Genomic DNA, 11,578 nt, shown 5'->3' on the forward strand with positions numbered 1-11,578 from the left:
ACAACGATCCCCTCTAAGACTTCAGAGTCCTATTCAAGATGGCCGCCTGTGCTCCAGCCCATCCCCTCCTCCGCTTGCCACTCCCAACATGGCACCCTCGAGTCGCCGTTCCGAGCCGCGCGGCCTGATGTCGGAAGTGACGAGTCCTACACATTTCCGCTTTCTTTTTTCGGGAGGAACAGTTGGCTGCAGAGCCGGGGGGCGCGGTGGATATTGACCTTTGCCCCGGCCTCGTGTAGGTGGTGAATTAGCGCGGGGGGGGGGCTCACCCCAATTTCTTACTGGGGGCAGCCGGAGGGTGTGCGTCGGTAGAAAGGGAGACTGTTAACCCCTTCGGCCTATTGGCGGGAATTGGAGAGCTCACCATCCCCCCCCCAACAGTGAGCGGAGGTTTTGAGCCACTACTGATAAAAGCAAAGTGAGACTCCCTCTGGCTCAGATTGGGGAGCCCCCACCCCCCTATCGGAAGCACATTGAGCCCCCATTGCACGGAAGCGATGGAGGAATCCAATTGGCTGGAGGAAGAGGTAACTTCCTCTGGCTGGAAGTAGCCCTCTCCCACTGACCTGCCGTCCCTTTCTTGTCGCAGGGTGGGGAAACAGCACATCTCCCCGCAGCCGGCTTCCTCCTCCCCCCCCACCCCCCCGCCGAACCAGTTTCCGGCCTGCGAGCTTCCGGCGAGATGTTACTGTTGCTGTTGCTGCTGCCCCTGTGCTGGGCCGTGGAGGTCAAGCGACCCCGGGGCGTCTCCCTCACCAGTGAGTCAGCCGCTGGAGGTGGCAGTAGGGTGTGGGAGGGCCCGACTTGAGCCTTGTGCCTCAGTTTCCTGGCCTCTGGGTAGGGAAGGTGGCAATGCTCAGTTGCCGGGTGGGGGGCAGAGGTGCCATTCGACTGAGAGGGCTGCTTCTGGCCCTGGGCTGAGCCCCTTACCCCCGTCCCCAGACCATCACTTCTACGACGAGTCCAAGCCTTTCACTTGCCTGGATGGCTCTGCCACCATCCCTTTTGATCAGGTCAACGATGACTACTGTGACTGCAAGGATGGCTCAGATGAGCCAGGTGAGGTTTTTTTTTTTCTTCGTTCATTCGTTCGTTCGTTCATTCATTCATTCATTCTTTCTCTCTTTCTTTCATTCATTCGCTCCTGTGTTGTTTGAGTGCCTGGGAAATACCAGGCCATGTGGTGGTGACCAAGATAGACCCAGCCCTGCCCTCACGTGGCTCCCTGTTGAGTGGGGGAAAGCAGGCACTTAGAAGCAAGTGGTTTGTGGTTTGGCGAGGAGGGCCACCGCCCCCGTGGGAGCCCAGAGGGGCCCCCACCTAGCCCGAGGGTCAGAAAGTGAGGTCTCAACTGCATCCCCAAGTGTGCGGACAGTGGAGGTGCCAATATTCAGGGATGGGAGAGCAGGTGGGGTCCAGGGGCGGACAAAGAAGTGGAGGCAAGGGACGGAGGTTGGCATGGCCCTGTTCTGAGCGCCCCGCACGGAGAGGCGGGAGGGGGCATCGGGGGGGTTTTATTTCAGGCCCTGAGTGTGGGGCTGCCCTTGCTTCCCTTCCTCCGCATCGGTCACGCTCTCACCTTTCACGTGCTGTCCACGTCGGGGAACGGGGGTCTGCCTGCGGGTGGATGCGGCATGCTGGCCCCGAGCACGGCCCGAAAACTCTCCCTTCCTCCCGCAGGCACCGCCGCCTGCCCCAATGGCAGTTTCCACTGCACCAACACTGGCTACAAGCCTCTGTACATCTCCTCCCGATGGGTCAACGATGGAGTTTGCGGTGAGTGAGATCACCCCGGGGGTTGGGGGGGGGGAGGGAGGAAGGAGGAGCCACCGCCAGGTCTGATTGAGTCCGTCCCCCCCCCCGCTTCTGCTCTCAGACTGCTGTGACGGTACAGATGAATACAACAGTGGGATCGTCTGTGAGAATACCTGCAAGTACGTGGGTGATGCCCCCTGCTCCCTGGACCTGGCCTCACCCCGGCCAGGGAACCAAGCCCCTTCTCTTTCCTGCTTTCGTGTGTCTGTACCACGCGTCTCGTGAACGAACGCTACATTGCCACGTGACCTCGGGCCCAGAAGCAGGTGCAGTTGTTTCCCTATTCAACAGATGGGGAGACTCCAGCGTAGAATGCAAAAAGTGACTTCCCCGGGTGTTCCTGTAGCTGGGAGATTTCCGAGCCAGGACTCGAACCCAGGCTCGGTCCAGTGCGGGACGCCGATCTTTCAGTTGCTGCACTCTTGAGGCAGGACCTGAAACCTGAAATGCCCACAGGCAGGTGGCCTGAACCGCAGAAGCCAGCGGAGTACGAGGCCGTGGGGAGTGGGAGGCGTTATGGCTTCTGAAGGGACAGTTGCCCCTGGACTCCTGTCAGTTGAGGGCAGATGGCCAAGCTACATTCGTTTTTCGGAGAAGCTGGAAGTCCCAGTACTTCTGTAAACTCACCTGACGGACGATCGTTTAAGTACGGGCTGGGTCAGGTGCAACACAGTCAGTGATCTTTTTGTCTGGGAATCTGTGATTTCAGTGCTTTTCTTTCTCTTTTGGGAGCCGACTTCTAGCCCCACATCCCAGCATTCCCCAGCCCCTTCCCTAGATCCCTAGAGTGGCTGAGGCTCTGACCACTGTGTTCCCTCCCAAGGACAGGGGTGATGGGCTCTGAAGCCAAGAGAGCCTGGGGAAGAGGGTTTGCCTTTGATGTTCCCAATGGGGAGGGGGGCCAGGGAGCAGCAGATAGGGGGCTGGGCCCTTTTGGAAGAGGCAGACCTGGTGAGCCCTAAGGGCGTCCTTAGTGGTGCCTGTGTGTCCCCTGCCCCGCAGAGAGAAGGGCCGTAAGGAGAGAGAGACTCTACAGCAGATGGCAGAGGTCACCCGAGAGGGGTTCCGCTTGAAGAAGATTCTTATTGAAGACTGGAAGAAGGCTCGGGAGGAGAAGCAGGTGAGGGACCCCTTGGGGCCGACCCAGGACCATCTGGGCCCTGAGGCCTGGAGCCACGGGCTGGCGAGGCTGGGTTGGATTGACTCCCGCCCCTGACTGGTGGAGTCCCGGGGCCAGTGACCGTCTGTCCGCTGGGTGTTTAGCCATCGGTGAAGCCATTCCCAAGTGCTGGTCAGTACAGGTGTCCACCAGGGCCTCGGGCGGCAGGCTGACGTGGGCTCAGAGGAGCGCCCCTCCTGCTTTTGAGAACAGGAGCGACGCCTCTCTGCATCCTGGTTCCGTGGTACCATCATCTGTAAGATGAGGCCGGTGACCACGTGACCTCCCGGTTCTGGGGGGAGGACTCAGGACATTGTCCGAGCAGCCGGGTTGGTTCAATAGGGTGAGTGCCGCAGGGACTGGAGGAAACTGTGTCCCCGGGCATGTGTCTCTTCCTCCCCTGCCTGCCACCCCCTTGGCTGTTAGATGGGTCAGAATCCTCCACCTGCTCCCGGACTCCTGCCAGACCGCACAAGGGCTTCAGCTGTATTTTGCTGCCCAGGGAAGGTGCCAGGTCTTTCTCACCTCCGTGCCCTGGCCAGTGAGGTCCCTCCCGAGTTTGGGGTGGGGAGGGCAGCGGAGTCCTTTCTGAGTTCAGGGGCGAGTGGGGGCGCCATGCAGTGAGGTTGGCTCCAAGTGACCTTTGCCCTCCTGGGGCGGTAGGAGGGTCCCGGAAGCAGGCCCGGCTGAGGTGTTGGCCGAGGTCTGAGGAGGAAAATGATCCCGTGGGGGCTTGGGCTAAGACCCTTCAGCTTGGGGCCCCATCCACGCAGCACACTCGTTCCTTCTCAGAATGTCCACAGAGGCCCAGGATGTGCCGGGTACTGGGCACGAGATTGCAAGCAGACCTGGCACTCCCTCAAGGGCAGGTCGTCCAGTGAGAGGAACAGACGACAAAGTGACACCCAGGGCCCCTGGAAAAAGGGACATTTGGGGCTATGAGGGGCCCGTGCCCGCCTCGTCTCCCTCTTCCCCCCGTTGTGGGGGCAGGAAGCAGGGAAGGCCCCTGGAGGAGGAGGAGGCGGCGGCCTCTATCTAAAGTGAAGTCCGGAGGGTCATATAGAATTGGCCACGCAGAGCGCTCTGGACGGGGGGGGGGGGGGGAAGCACGTGTGAAGGATTGGAGGCAGAGAGCATTTGGGGCTGTCTAACTGTTGTTGGGGTAGCCGTGGGCTACAGTTTGAGATAGCCGTGGGCAGATGCCGCAGAGGTGGGCCCGGTGATATGGGACCTCGGGGGCTACGTTGGGGCGTTCGGGTCTCTCTCCGGCGAGCCGTGGGGAGCCACACGAAGGGGGAGATCCAGGGAGGTGTGGGTGGGGGCCAGGTCGCCTGTGACCACCCTGTGGTGTGGCGGTAGGGGGGGTGGTGCTCGGGAGGAGGAGGGCAGCACGCGAGGAGAGGTGGAGCGTCGTGTCTTTGGCCCACGCAGGAGAAGCTCGCCGAGCTGCAGGCCGGAAAGAAGTCCCTGGAGGACGAGGTGGAGGTGCTGCGAATGGCGAAGGAGGAGGCTGAGAAGCCAGAGAAGGAGGCCAAGGACCGGCACCAGAAGCGGTGGGAAGGTGCGTCATGGGGTGGCCACGGCTGGCCCGTGTCTCCTGCCCGGGAAGAGCCTGGGCCCGGGAGACTCTTACTCGTTATCGTCATCTGCTGTTTCTTGCGTCTACCAGCCTTTTTTTTTTTTTTTTTTTAATTTACTTATTTTGAGAGAGAGAGAGAGAGAGAGAGAGAGAGAGCGCGCGCGCCCGCGCATACGTGAGCAGGGGAGGGGCAGAGAGGGAGAGAGAGAATCCCAAGCAGCTCTGTGCTGTCAGCGCAGAGCCCGATGCGGGGCTCAGCCCCACAAACCTGACCTGAGCCGAGATCGAGAGTCAGGTGCTCAACCGGCCGAGCCACGCAGGCGCCCCCTGTGTCTACCGACTTTTGATTGTGGTGCCTCTGCTCCCCACGCACCTCGTTGTCTTTGCCCATCAGTCATCGGATTTGAAACTCGTTTGTAGGAATCCTTTGCAGCTCAGCAGAAGTGATTGTGTTCTGGGAGGAGAGGTTTTTCTTCCTGCCAGCCACGTGGGAACACTACCTTCGGTGTGGGGGGAGGGGGTCTCCCGAGTCCAGATCGAAGGCTGGAGATCCCTCTCGGGCAGAGTGAGCCGAGGTGTGAGCACAGGCTAGGTGATCTCTGGTCCAGTCTCTCCTTAAGGGGATGGCCCTGAGGGATCGCAGCTTAGTTACCCCTTAATGGGGCGGGGGCGGCTCTCCTCCCCACCTGGGGCTTTGATTTCGCGCTCCCTGTGTCCCATGTTCTCATCCAGACAGACATCCCCATTTGCCAGGAGCTTCGTGCTTTTTTCCCTTCCTGAGTTGTTCTTCGTCCCGGCAATCTATGTCACCCTGGTTGCTTGGAGGTGGTTTTTTATGTTTTGTCCAGCACTTTCTCGCCTGTGGCGGGTTGTGCTGCCATTATGGGAAGTCAGAAGCCTCGGCCCCGGTTCTCACAGTCTGTCTGTCCAGTGGGGGTCACGCTGTGGCAGCAGATAGTGGGGGGGGGGGGGGCGGACAGGAGGCCACACCGGACCAGTTGAAGGACATAGCATTGCCGGAAGGACTTGGAAGCGTGGCCCTAGCTGCTCATAGGGCTGGTAACCAGGAGTCGGGCAGCCTGACTCTGAGTCCACACTGATGGTTCCCATCTCCCCGACTGCATTCTCTGTCCGTCTGTCTGCCCTGGCTGCTCATAGTCAGTAATCCGGGAGTTCCGCCAGCCAGCATTGGTGGAGTGGCTGCTACGTGCCAGGCACACCGCAGGTGCCAGTAGTTCAGCACCGAACAAGATGGAGAAAGCCGCTGCCTGCTGAGGGGAGGAGTGAGCCAGGCAGGGGGCACAGGTGCAAAGGTCCTGAGGCGGCATCGTGTCTGGTTTCTAAGGAGCAGCGAGGAGGCCCTGTGGCTGGAGGGAATGAATGAGAGTGTGGAGGGAGACCAGGGCAGGGCCTTGGGGACCATGGGGAGGGCTTTTACCCCAAGTGAGGTGGGAGCCGTAGAGCATTCAGAGCAGCAGAGGAACAGAAGCCAGGAAACCAGGGAGGAGCTGATCGCGTTGGTGCAGGCGAGCGAAGAGGGGCTGGACTGGAGTGGGTGGCGCGGGGGTGGAGAGAAGTGGGCAGGTTCTGGATACGACCTGAAGGCAGACTGGAGCTGTTGTGCCCCGCCTGGGGCAGGTGAACAGGGAGGCCTCCCGTCCAGAATCCTCGTGGCGTCTGCCGACTCCCTTTTTCCTCCCCTCAGCACGGGCTGTTTCTGCCCCCAGCCCCTGGCTTCCCCCGTCCGCTGCTCTTTGGAGACCCTGGGCTTTGTTATCTCCCCTCTTTCCCGGGCAGTCTCCAGCTAGAAGCACGCTCAGGCTCTGTTGGTCAAATGGCTGTCCCCAAGCCCTGCCTTCCTCTCCCTGCTGTGACATAGGGGAGTCTCTTCCCCGCAACCTGATGGAAGCTGACCTTGCTAAACCTTTTTGCGTTTCTGCCCCTGGCTCTGCGCTTTGCCGGCCCAGTAACCGTGGGCAGGTCCCTTCGTCCAGCCTCATGTGTGAGAGGGACACAGTGCCAGCCTGGTCTGCTGGGACACTGCGGGGTCTCCGGGGGGGGACCCACAGCGTGGCCGAGGAGACGCCGCTTGCCCGGCTAGAGAGGGCTGAGTTGAAGGCTGGTATACAGTATGAGCTTAGTAATTGCAGCTGCGTTGTGGCCTCTCTCCCTCCCCCCGGCCTACGTGGGGGTGAGGCAAGCAGGGGAGGCGCCGTCGGAGCAGAGGCACAGCTGTGGCCCCTTGTCCAGCATCCACCGGCCGCAGCCCAGTTCCTGCTCTGGTGGGGCTGGCTTTCCCTTTTCCTGGGACGCTCCCTGCCACCCCCCCACCCCCATAAGCCTTCCTGGCTTGGCCACACCCCACCCCGGAGCCCAGCTGGAGCCCAGTGGGCCTGGTGGGGTGCGCTGGCTGCTTCTCAAGGGGGGCCTCCCGGACACGGGAAGCCTACGCCTGGTCTCCCCCCTGCCCTTGTGCGGTCTGCCAGCCCCTTCTTGTCGGGGCAGGGCCGGTCTCGGGGTGGCGAGTGACAGAGCTGGTCCCTCCACAGAGCAGCAGGCTGCCTCCAAGGCCCAGCGGGAACAGGAGCTGGCAGCCAGTGCCTTCCAGGAGCTGGACGACAATATGGATGGGTTGTGAGTCTGCCTGGCCTGTCCCGGATCCGGGGCTCCCTCTTCCCACCTCCCCCTACCCCATGCCCCAGCCCCACGCCCCAGCCCCACCTCCCCTTCGAGTCCTCAGCTAGTCCCAGATTATATCCGAACGAGCCTCTGCTCGCTCAGGTATAAAGTGGGTCCAGGAAAACCTTGAGGGTAGGAGGTGAAGGAAACTACCCCCTCGAGGAGCCAGGCGAGGTGACTGGGGGTCCCATTACTTTTCCCAAGTCTATTCTGTGGCCTGGGACTCTTTGACGAAAGCCAGACCCCTTCCAGTCCCACTGTGCCCCTGAGCTTGCTGGCCGGCCCCAGGCTAACGGCTGAGTGGAGGGTGGGCTGTTGGGAAGAGGGAGTCTGTCTCTCCTGGGAGCCCCTGGAGGGTTGTGGGGTCCTCAGGATGGGGTAGGAGACGGGGGACTGGGCCCCACTCTGACCCCAAGGCCAGAGCTCACCCTCTCCCACCTCGTGCTGCTCTCCCCACCTTTGAGGTCCTAAAACAAGTTCTGGGGAGGGGTCCTGGTTGGGGGGTTAGCAGGTAGCTGGCCCAGAGCCAGTGGGCCTCACCCCTCCGTCGGCCTCTGCCTGCACCCCTGCAGGGTCTCAGTCGCTGAGCTGCAGTCCCATCCAGAGCTGGACACGGATGGTGACGGGGCCCTGTCCGAAGGGGAGGCTCAGGTATCTCTTCCTCCTCCTTGTCCTGGGACTTCCGGAGGGCATTGCCCTAGGGTGACCTCAGGGCCGGGAGGCGGGGGGAAGGGGGGGACAGGCTGGCTAAGGACTGTCCCCAGGGCCCCACCTGACCTTGCCTGCATGAGGCAAGAGGGTAGCAGCCCTGCTTTCTTCCCTGTCCTTTGGGACCTGGTGGCACCACACGGGGGCCACGGGGGCATCTGGTTAGGAAAGCGCCCCATGGTGCTCCCCCAAGTGTGTGTATGCACTCTGCCCCCCTGGCATGCGGGTCGTGGCTCCCTGGCCTAGCCGGGTCTGGATCCCTGTTGCTGGGTCCTTCCCTGCCTTGCCTGGGCCTCTGCCTCTCCCTGAGGGCCCAGCGGCCTCGGGAACTTGTGTTCTGTAGCCCCCTCTCCCTCTCTGTCCCTCGGTTTCTCTCCCTGGCCTCTCCGGCCCTCACCCCCACCTGCCCCCCTCCTCTGGGTCCCCTCCTCTTTCCCTCGGGTCGGTGCTGCCCCCTTCAGCCTGTTCCACTACAGCCGGCCGGGCCCGGGCCTGGCCATGGGTGGTCAGGGCCCATCCGTGCCTGGCACTGTGGCCTGAGGCCCCCCTCGAGAGTGCCTGGGGCACAAGGGGGCACGCGGAAGCCCTGACGTTGACGTCACCCCCGACACGCACACAGGCCCTTCTTGGGGGAGACATTCAAAGTGATGCTGCTGCCTTCTATGACCGCGTCTGGGCTGCCGTCAGGGACAAGTACCGGCCTGAGGTCAGTGGGGGTAGGAGAAGGGATGCGGCACCCCCTCCCTGCCCAGTCTCCCCCCCTGCTCCCCCCCCCACCCCCCCAGTGCCTCACAAAGGAACTGCCTCTGGTTCTGGCGCAGGGCCACCCTGGCCAGCTGGGTGACCCAAGCACCCTCCGTGGAGGCCCCCCCCACACAGCTAATCTGTCCCTCCCTCCAGGCCCCTTGGGAGGGGTGGAGTCACCGAGGCCGCCCATTGGGTGATGGTGTGAGCTGGGACCCGAGCCACGGCCGAGTCCGTGGCACGACTACCCGCACCCCCACCAGGTACTGCCCACCAGCCCCCCGCCCGCACCTTCGGAGCCTGACCTGACAGAGCCCAAGGAGGAGCGGCCTCCGGTGCCCTCACCACCCATGGAAGAGGAGGAAGAGGAGGAGGAGGAAGAAGAGACAGAGGATGAAGAAGAGGACGAAGAGGAGGAAGAAGATTCCCAGGTGCAGGGGGAGCAGCCCAAGGTGTGTGTTTGGGGGAGAAGGGGGGTGACTGGGTGGGGGCCGGGTCACTCGCTGACTCTGCCCCTCCCCCAGGAGGCCCCGCCCCCACTGGTGCCCCCGCAGCCTGCAGCCAGCCCCCCCGAAGAGGACAAAATGCCACCCTACGACGAGCAGACGCAGGCCTTCATTGATGGTGAGGGCTGGGCAGGGGAGGGAGGGGACCGTGTCCAAACCTGTGCCCCCACGACCTGTACCCGCAGGGGCCCGTGAAGCTGGCCTCACTTGGTTCCCAAGGTGGGCTCGCCTTGGCCCTGAGCAAGCCTGGCGGGGGGGCGGGTGGGGGGTTGGGCCATCCTGGAGGGGGCATTTGGAACTGGAGAAACCATCGCCACCCCTATCAGCCCCAGGGGGCCCTCTCCTGCCTCTCCGGCTGCGGCTTGTTTGCGGCTTGTTTGTGTCGTCGGGTTGGCGGGTGAGGAGCCAGCTAGGCCCCGAGAGTGCTGGCCCCGTTCCCTCAGGGGTTGAGAGCCTGGGCAGCGGGGTGGGGTCTGCTGGCGGGAGCGGGTGTATCTGCGGGCCCCCCCTCCCTCTTCTTCCCGGATGGGGCCTGGGGCACCTCTGACCTCCCCTCACACTGCCCATCCCCTCCAGCCGCCCAGGAGGCCCGCAACAAGTTTGAGGACGCCGAGCGGTCCTTGAGGGACATGCAGGAGTCCATCAGGTAAGGCGGGCGGGGTCTGGCTACAGCAGGGCTGGGTTTCCAAGGCCGCCGAGCTCCCCAGAGGAGGTATAATGGGAAGTTGCCCAGGCAACCTCTGCTGAGTAGTGGCTCCTGCAGGGAGGGTCCCCAGACGTCCAGCCCCCGAGTGGCAGCGGGCTGCCGGAGTGGGCCTCCCCGTGCTGTCCTGAATGAGGCTGTGGCGCGCCCGGCTGCCCCTTACCTGCTTGGCCTCCCCTTCCAGGAACTTGGAGCAGGAGATTTCCTTTGACTTTGGCCCCGACGGAGAGTTCGCCTACCTGTACAGCCAGTGCTATGAGCTCACCACCAACGAGTGCGCCCCCCCCCCCCCCCCCCAGGCCAGCGGGGTGGGAGGCGGGGCCTGGGCCAGGACCCAGGGGAGTGGGGGGCAGGGGCTGCCTTAAGGGCGGTCAGTGGAGTTTGAGGCGTCCGTGTGGGCACGTTGAGGAGGCTGGGGCCCTGTGGCCCCTGCCCACCACCCCCTTCCTGTGACAGGTACGTCTACCGGCTCTGCCCCTTCAAGCTCGTCTCACAGAAACCCAAACTCGGCGGCTCCCCCACCAGCCTCGGGTGAGTGGGCTCAGACTGGGCTCCCTCTCCCCGGCCCCCCTCCCCCATACCGCCCCCCCGCCCCGCACTGAGCCCGCCCCGCTCTCCCGCAGCACCTGGGGCTCGTGGGCTGGCCCCGACCACGACAAGTTCAGCGCCATGAAGTACGAGCAGGGGACGGGCTGCTGGCAGGGCCCCAACCGCTCCACCACTGTGAGTGCCCGAGGGGCTTTGGGGGGTGCCGCGGGGGCCCCATCCCATCCGATCCCACCCGAGCCCCTTCCCGCCCGCCCCAGGTGCGCCTGCTGTGTGGCAAGGAGACGGTGGTGACCAGCACCACGGAGCCCAGTCGCTGCGAGTACCTCATGGAGCTGATGACGCCGGCCGCCTGCCCGGAGCCACCGCCCGAACAGCCCACCGAAGGCGACCACGACGAGCTCTAGCCCTCCTGGGCGCGGAGGTGGGCAGGGAGCGGGGGTGCGGCCAGGCGCCAGGAACACAGACCCGGGCGGCCGCCGCTTCTCTCCCCGCCCGTGCGCCTCCACCCCCCTCTCTCTCACTTGGTCTCTCTGGTTCCAGAACCTCAAGGCATGGAAATAGCCCCAGCGGTGCCGCCCGCCCGCCTGCTCCTCAGTCACGGACCAGGGCCCGCCCCTCCGGTCTCCTCGTCCTCGCGGTGGGGCCAGAAACCGCGCGGAGCTTTGTGCCCTGCTCTCGGGGGTCGGGCAGGGCACGGCCACGATCCCAGGCCCCGGCGGCCTCCAGGGGTGGAGTAGAGGAGTTCGCCCTCCGTGGGTGCCCCCCCTACCCTGCCCAGGGTGTCTGCCTCCCTCCTGGTGGGGACGAGTGGCTTGACCTGTGACCTCAAAACAATAAACGTGATCCCCCAACCAGGTCGCGTCTGTCTTGCTTTGCTCCAGTCTGGAACGGACCCCTGGGATGGGCAGAGGGCGGAAGGCAGGGCCGGCTCCGCAGTTAGGGTCTCACCAGCCCCCCGTTCGTATCTGAGATGCCCCATCTCTGCGTTGGCAGCGAAGCCCAGCACCACAGGACAGACGGACCCTGGGCCACGCCCATCTGGGTTTCTGCCTGCGCCAGTTTCCCACCCACCCCACCTGAGTCTCGCGTGTCCTGGGGAGGCCCAGGGGCTGCAGAGGAGAGCTGGGCCCAGAGAG

General features: G+C 63.7%; 1 protein-coding gene across 2 annotated transcripts; it reads left to right on the forward strand.

Annotated features, from left to right (window-relative positions):
* Nucleotides 1-95: 95 nt before the first annotated feature.
* Nucleotides 96-11,296, forward strand: PRKCSH (protein kinase C substrate 80K-H). 2 transcript variants are annotated; one of them, XM_023245611.2, is made up of 18 exons: nt 96-235; nt 590-758; nt 943-1,059; nt 1,681-1,776; nt 1,877-1,934; nt 2,818-2,935; nt 4,406-4,535; nt 7,103-7,187; nt 7,805-7,883; nt 8,560-8,646; nt 8,948-9,136; nt 9,209-9,308; nt 9,767-9,836; nt 10,078-10,167; nt 10,350-10,424; nt 10,517-10,616; nt 10,700-10,863; nt 10,983-11,296. In XM_023245611.2, the coding sequence occupies exons 2-17, from the start codon at nt 683-685 to the stop codon at nt 10,844-10,846; spliced, it is 1,617 nt and encodes a 538-aa protein (XP_023101379.1). In that variant the 5' UTR covers nt 96-235; nt 590-682; the 3' UTR covers nt 10,847-10,863; nt 10,983-11,296. The 2 variants fall into 2 exon arrangements, with proteins under 2 accessions (XP_023101379.1, XP_023101381.1); XM_023245613.2 differs by having other exon boundaries at nt 8,948-9,115.
* Nucleotides 11,297-11,578: the final 282 nt, after the last annotated feature.

The sequence above is a fragment of the Felis catus genome, chromosome A2 (assembly GCF_018350175.1).
Source record: "Felis catus isolate Fca126 chromosome A2, F.catus_Fca126_mat1.0, whole genome shotgun sequence".
NCBI classification, from domain to species: domain Eukaryota; kingdom Metazoa; phylum Chordata; class Mammalia; order Carnivora; family Felidae; genus Felis; species Felis catus.

Excerpts from the sequence above, each read along its gene's own strand:
- PRKCSH (XM_023245611.2), top strand. The coding sequence starts at position 683 with ATGTTACTGTTGCTGTTGCTGCTGCCCCTGTGCTGGGCCGTGGAGGTC. Across the intron at positions 2,936-4,405 it reads AGGCTCGGGAGGAGAAGCAG|GAGAAGCTCGCCGAGCTGCA; the intron begins GTGAGGGACCCC and ends TGGCCCACGCAG. Across the intron at positions 8,647-8,947 it reads GGGACAAGTACCGGCCTGAG|GTACTGCCCACCAGCCCCCC; the intron begins GTCAGTGGGGGT and ends CACCCCCACCAG.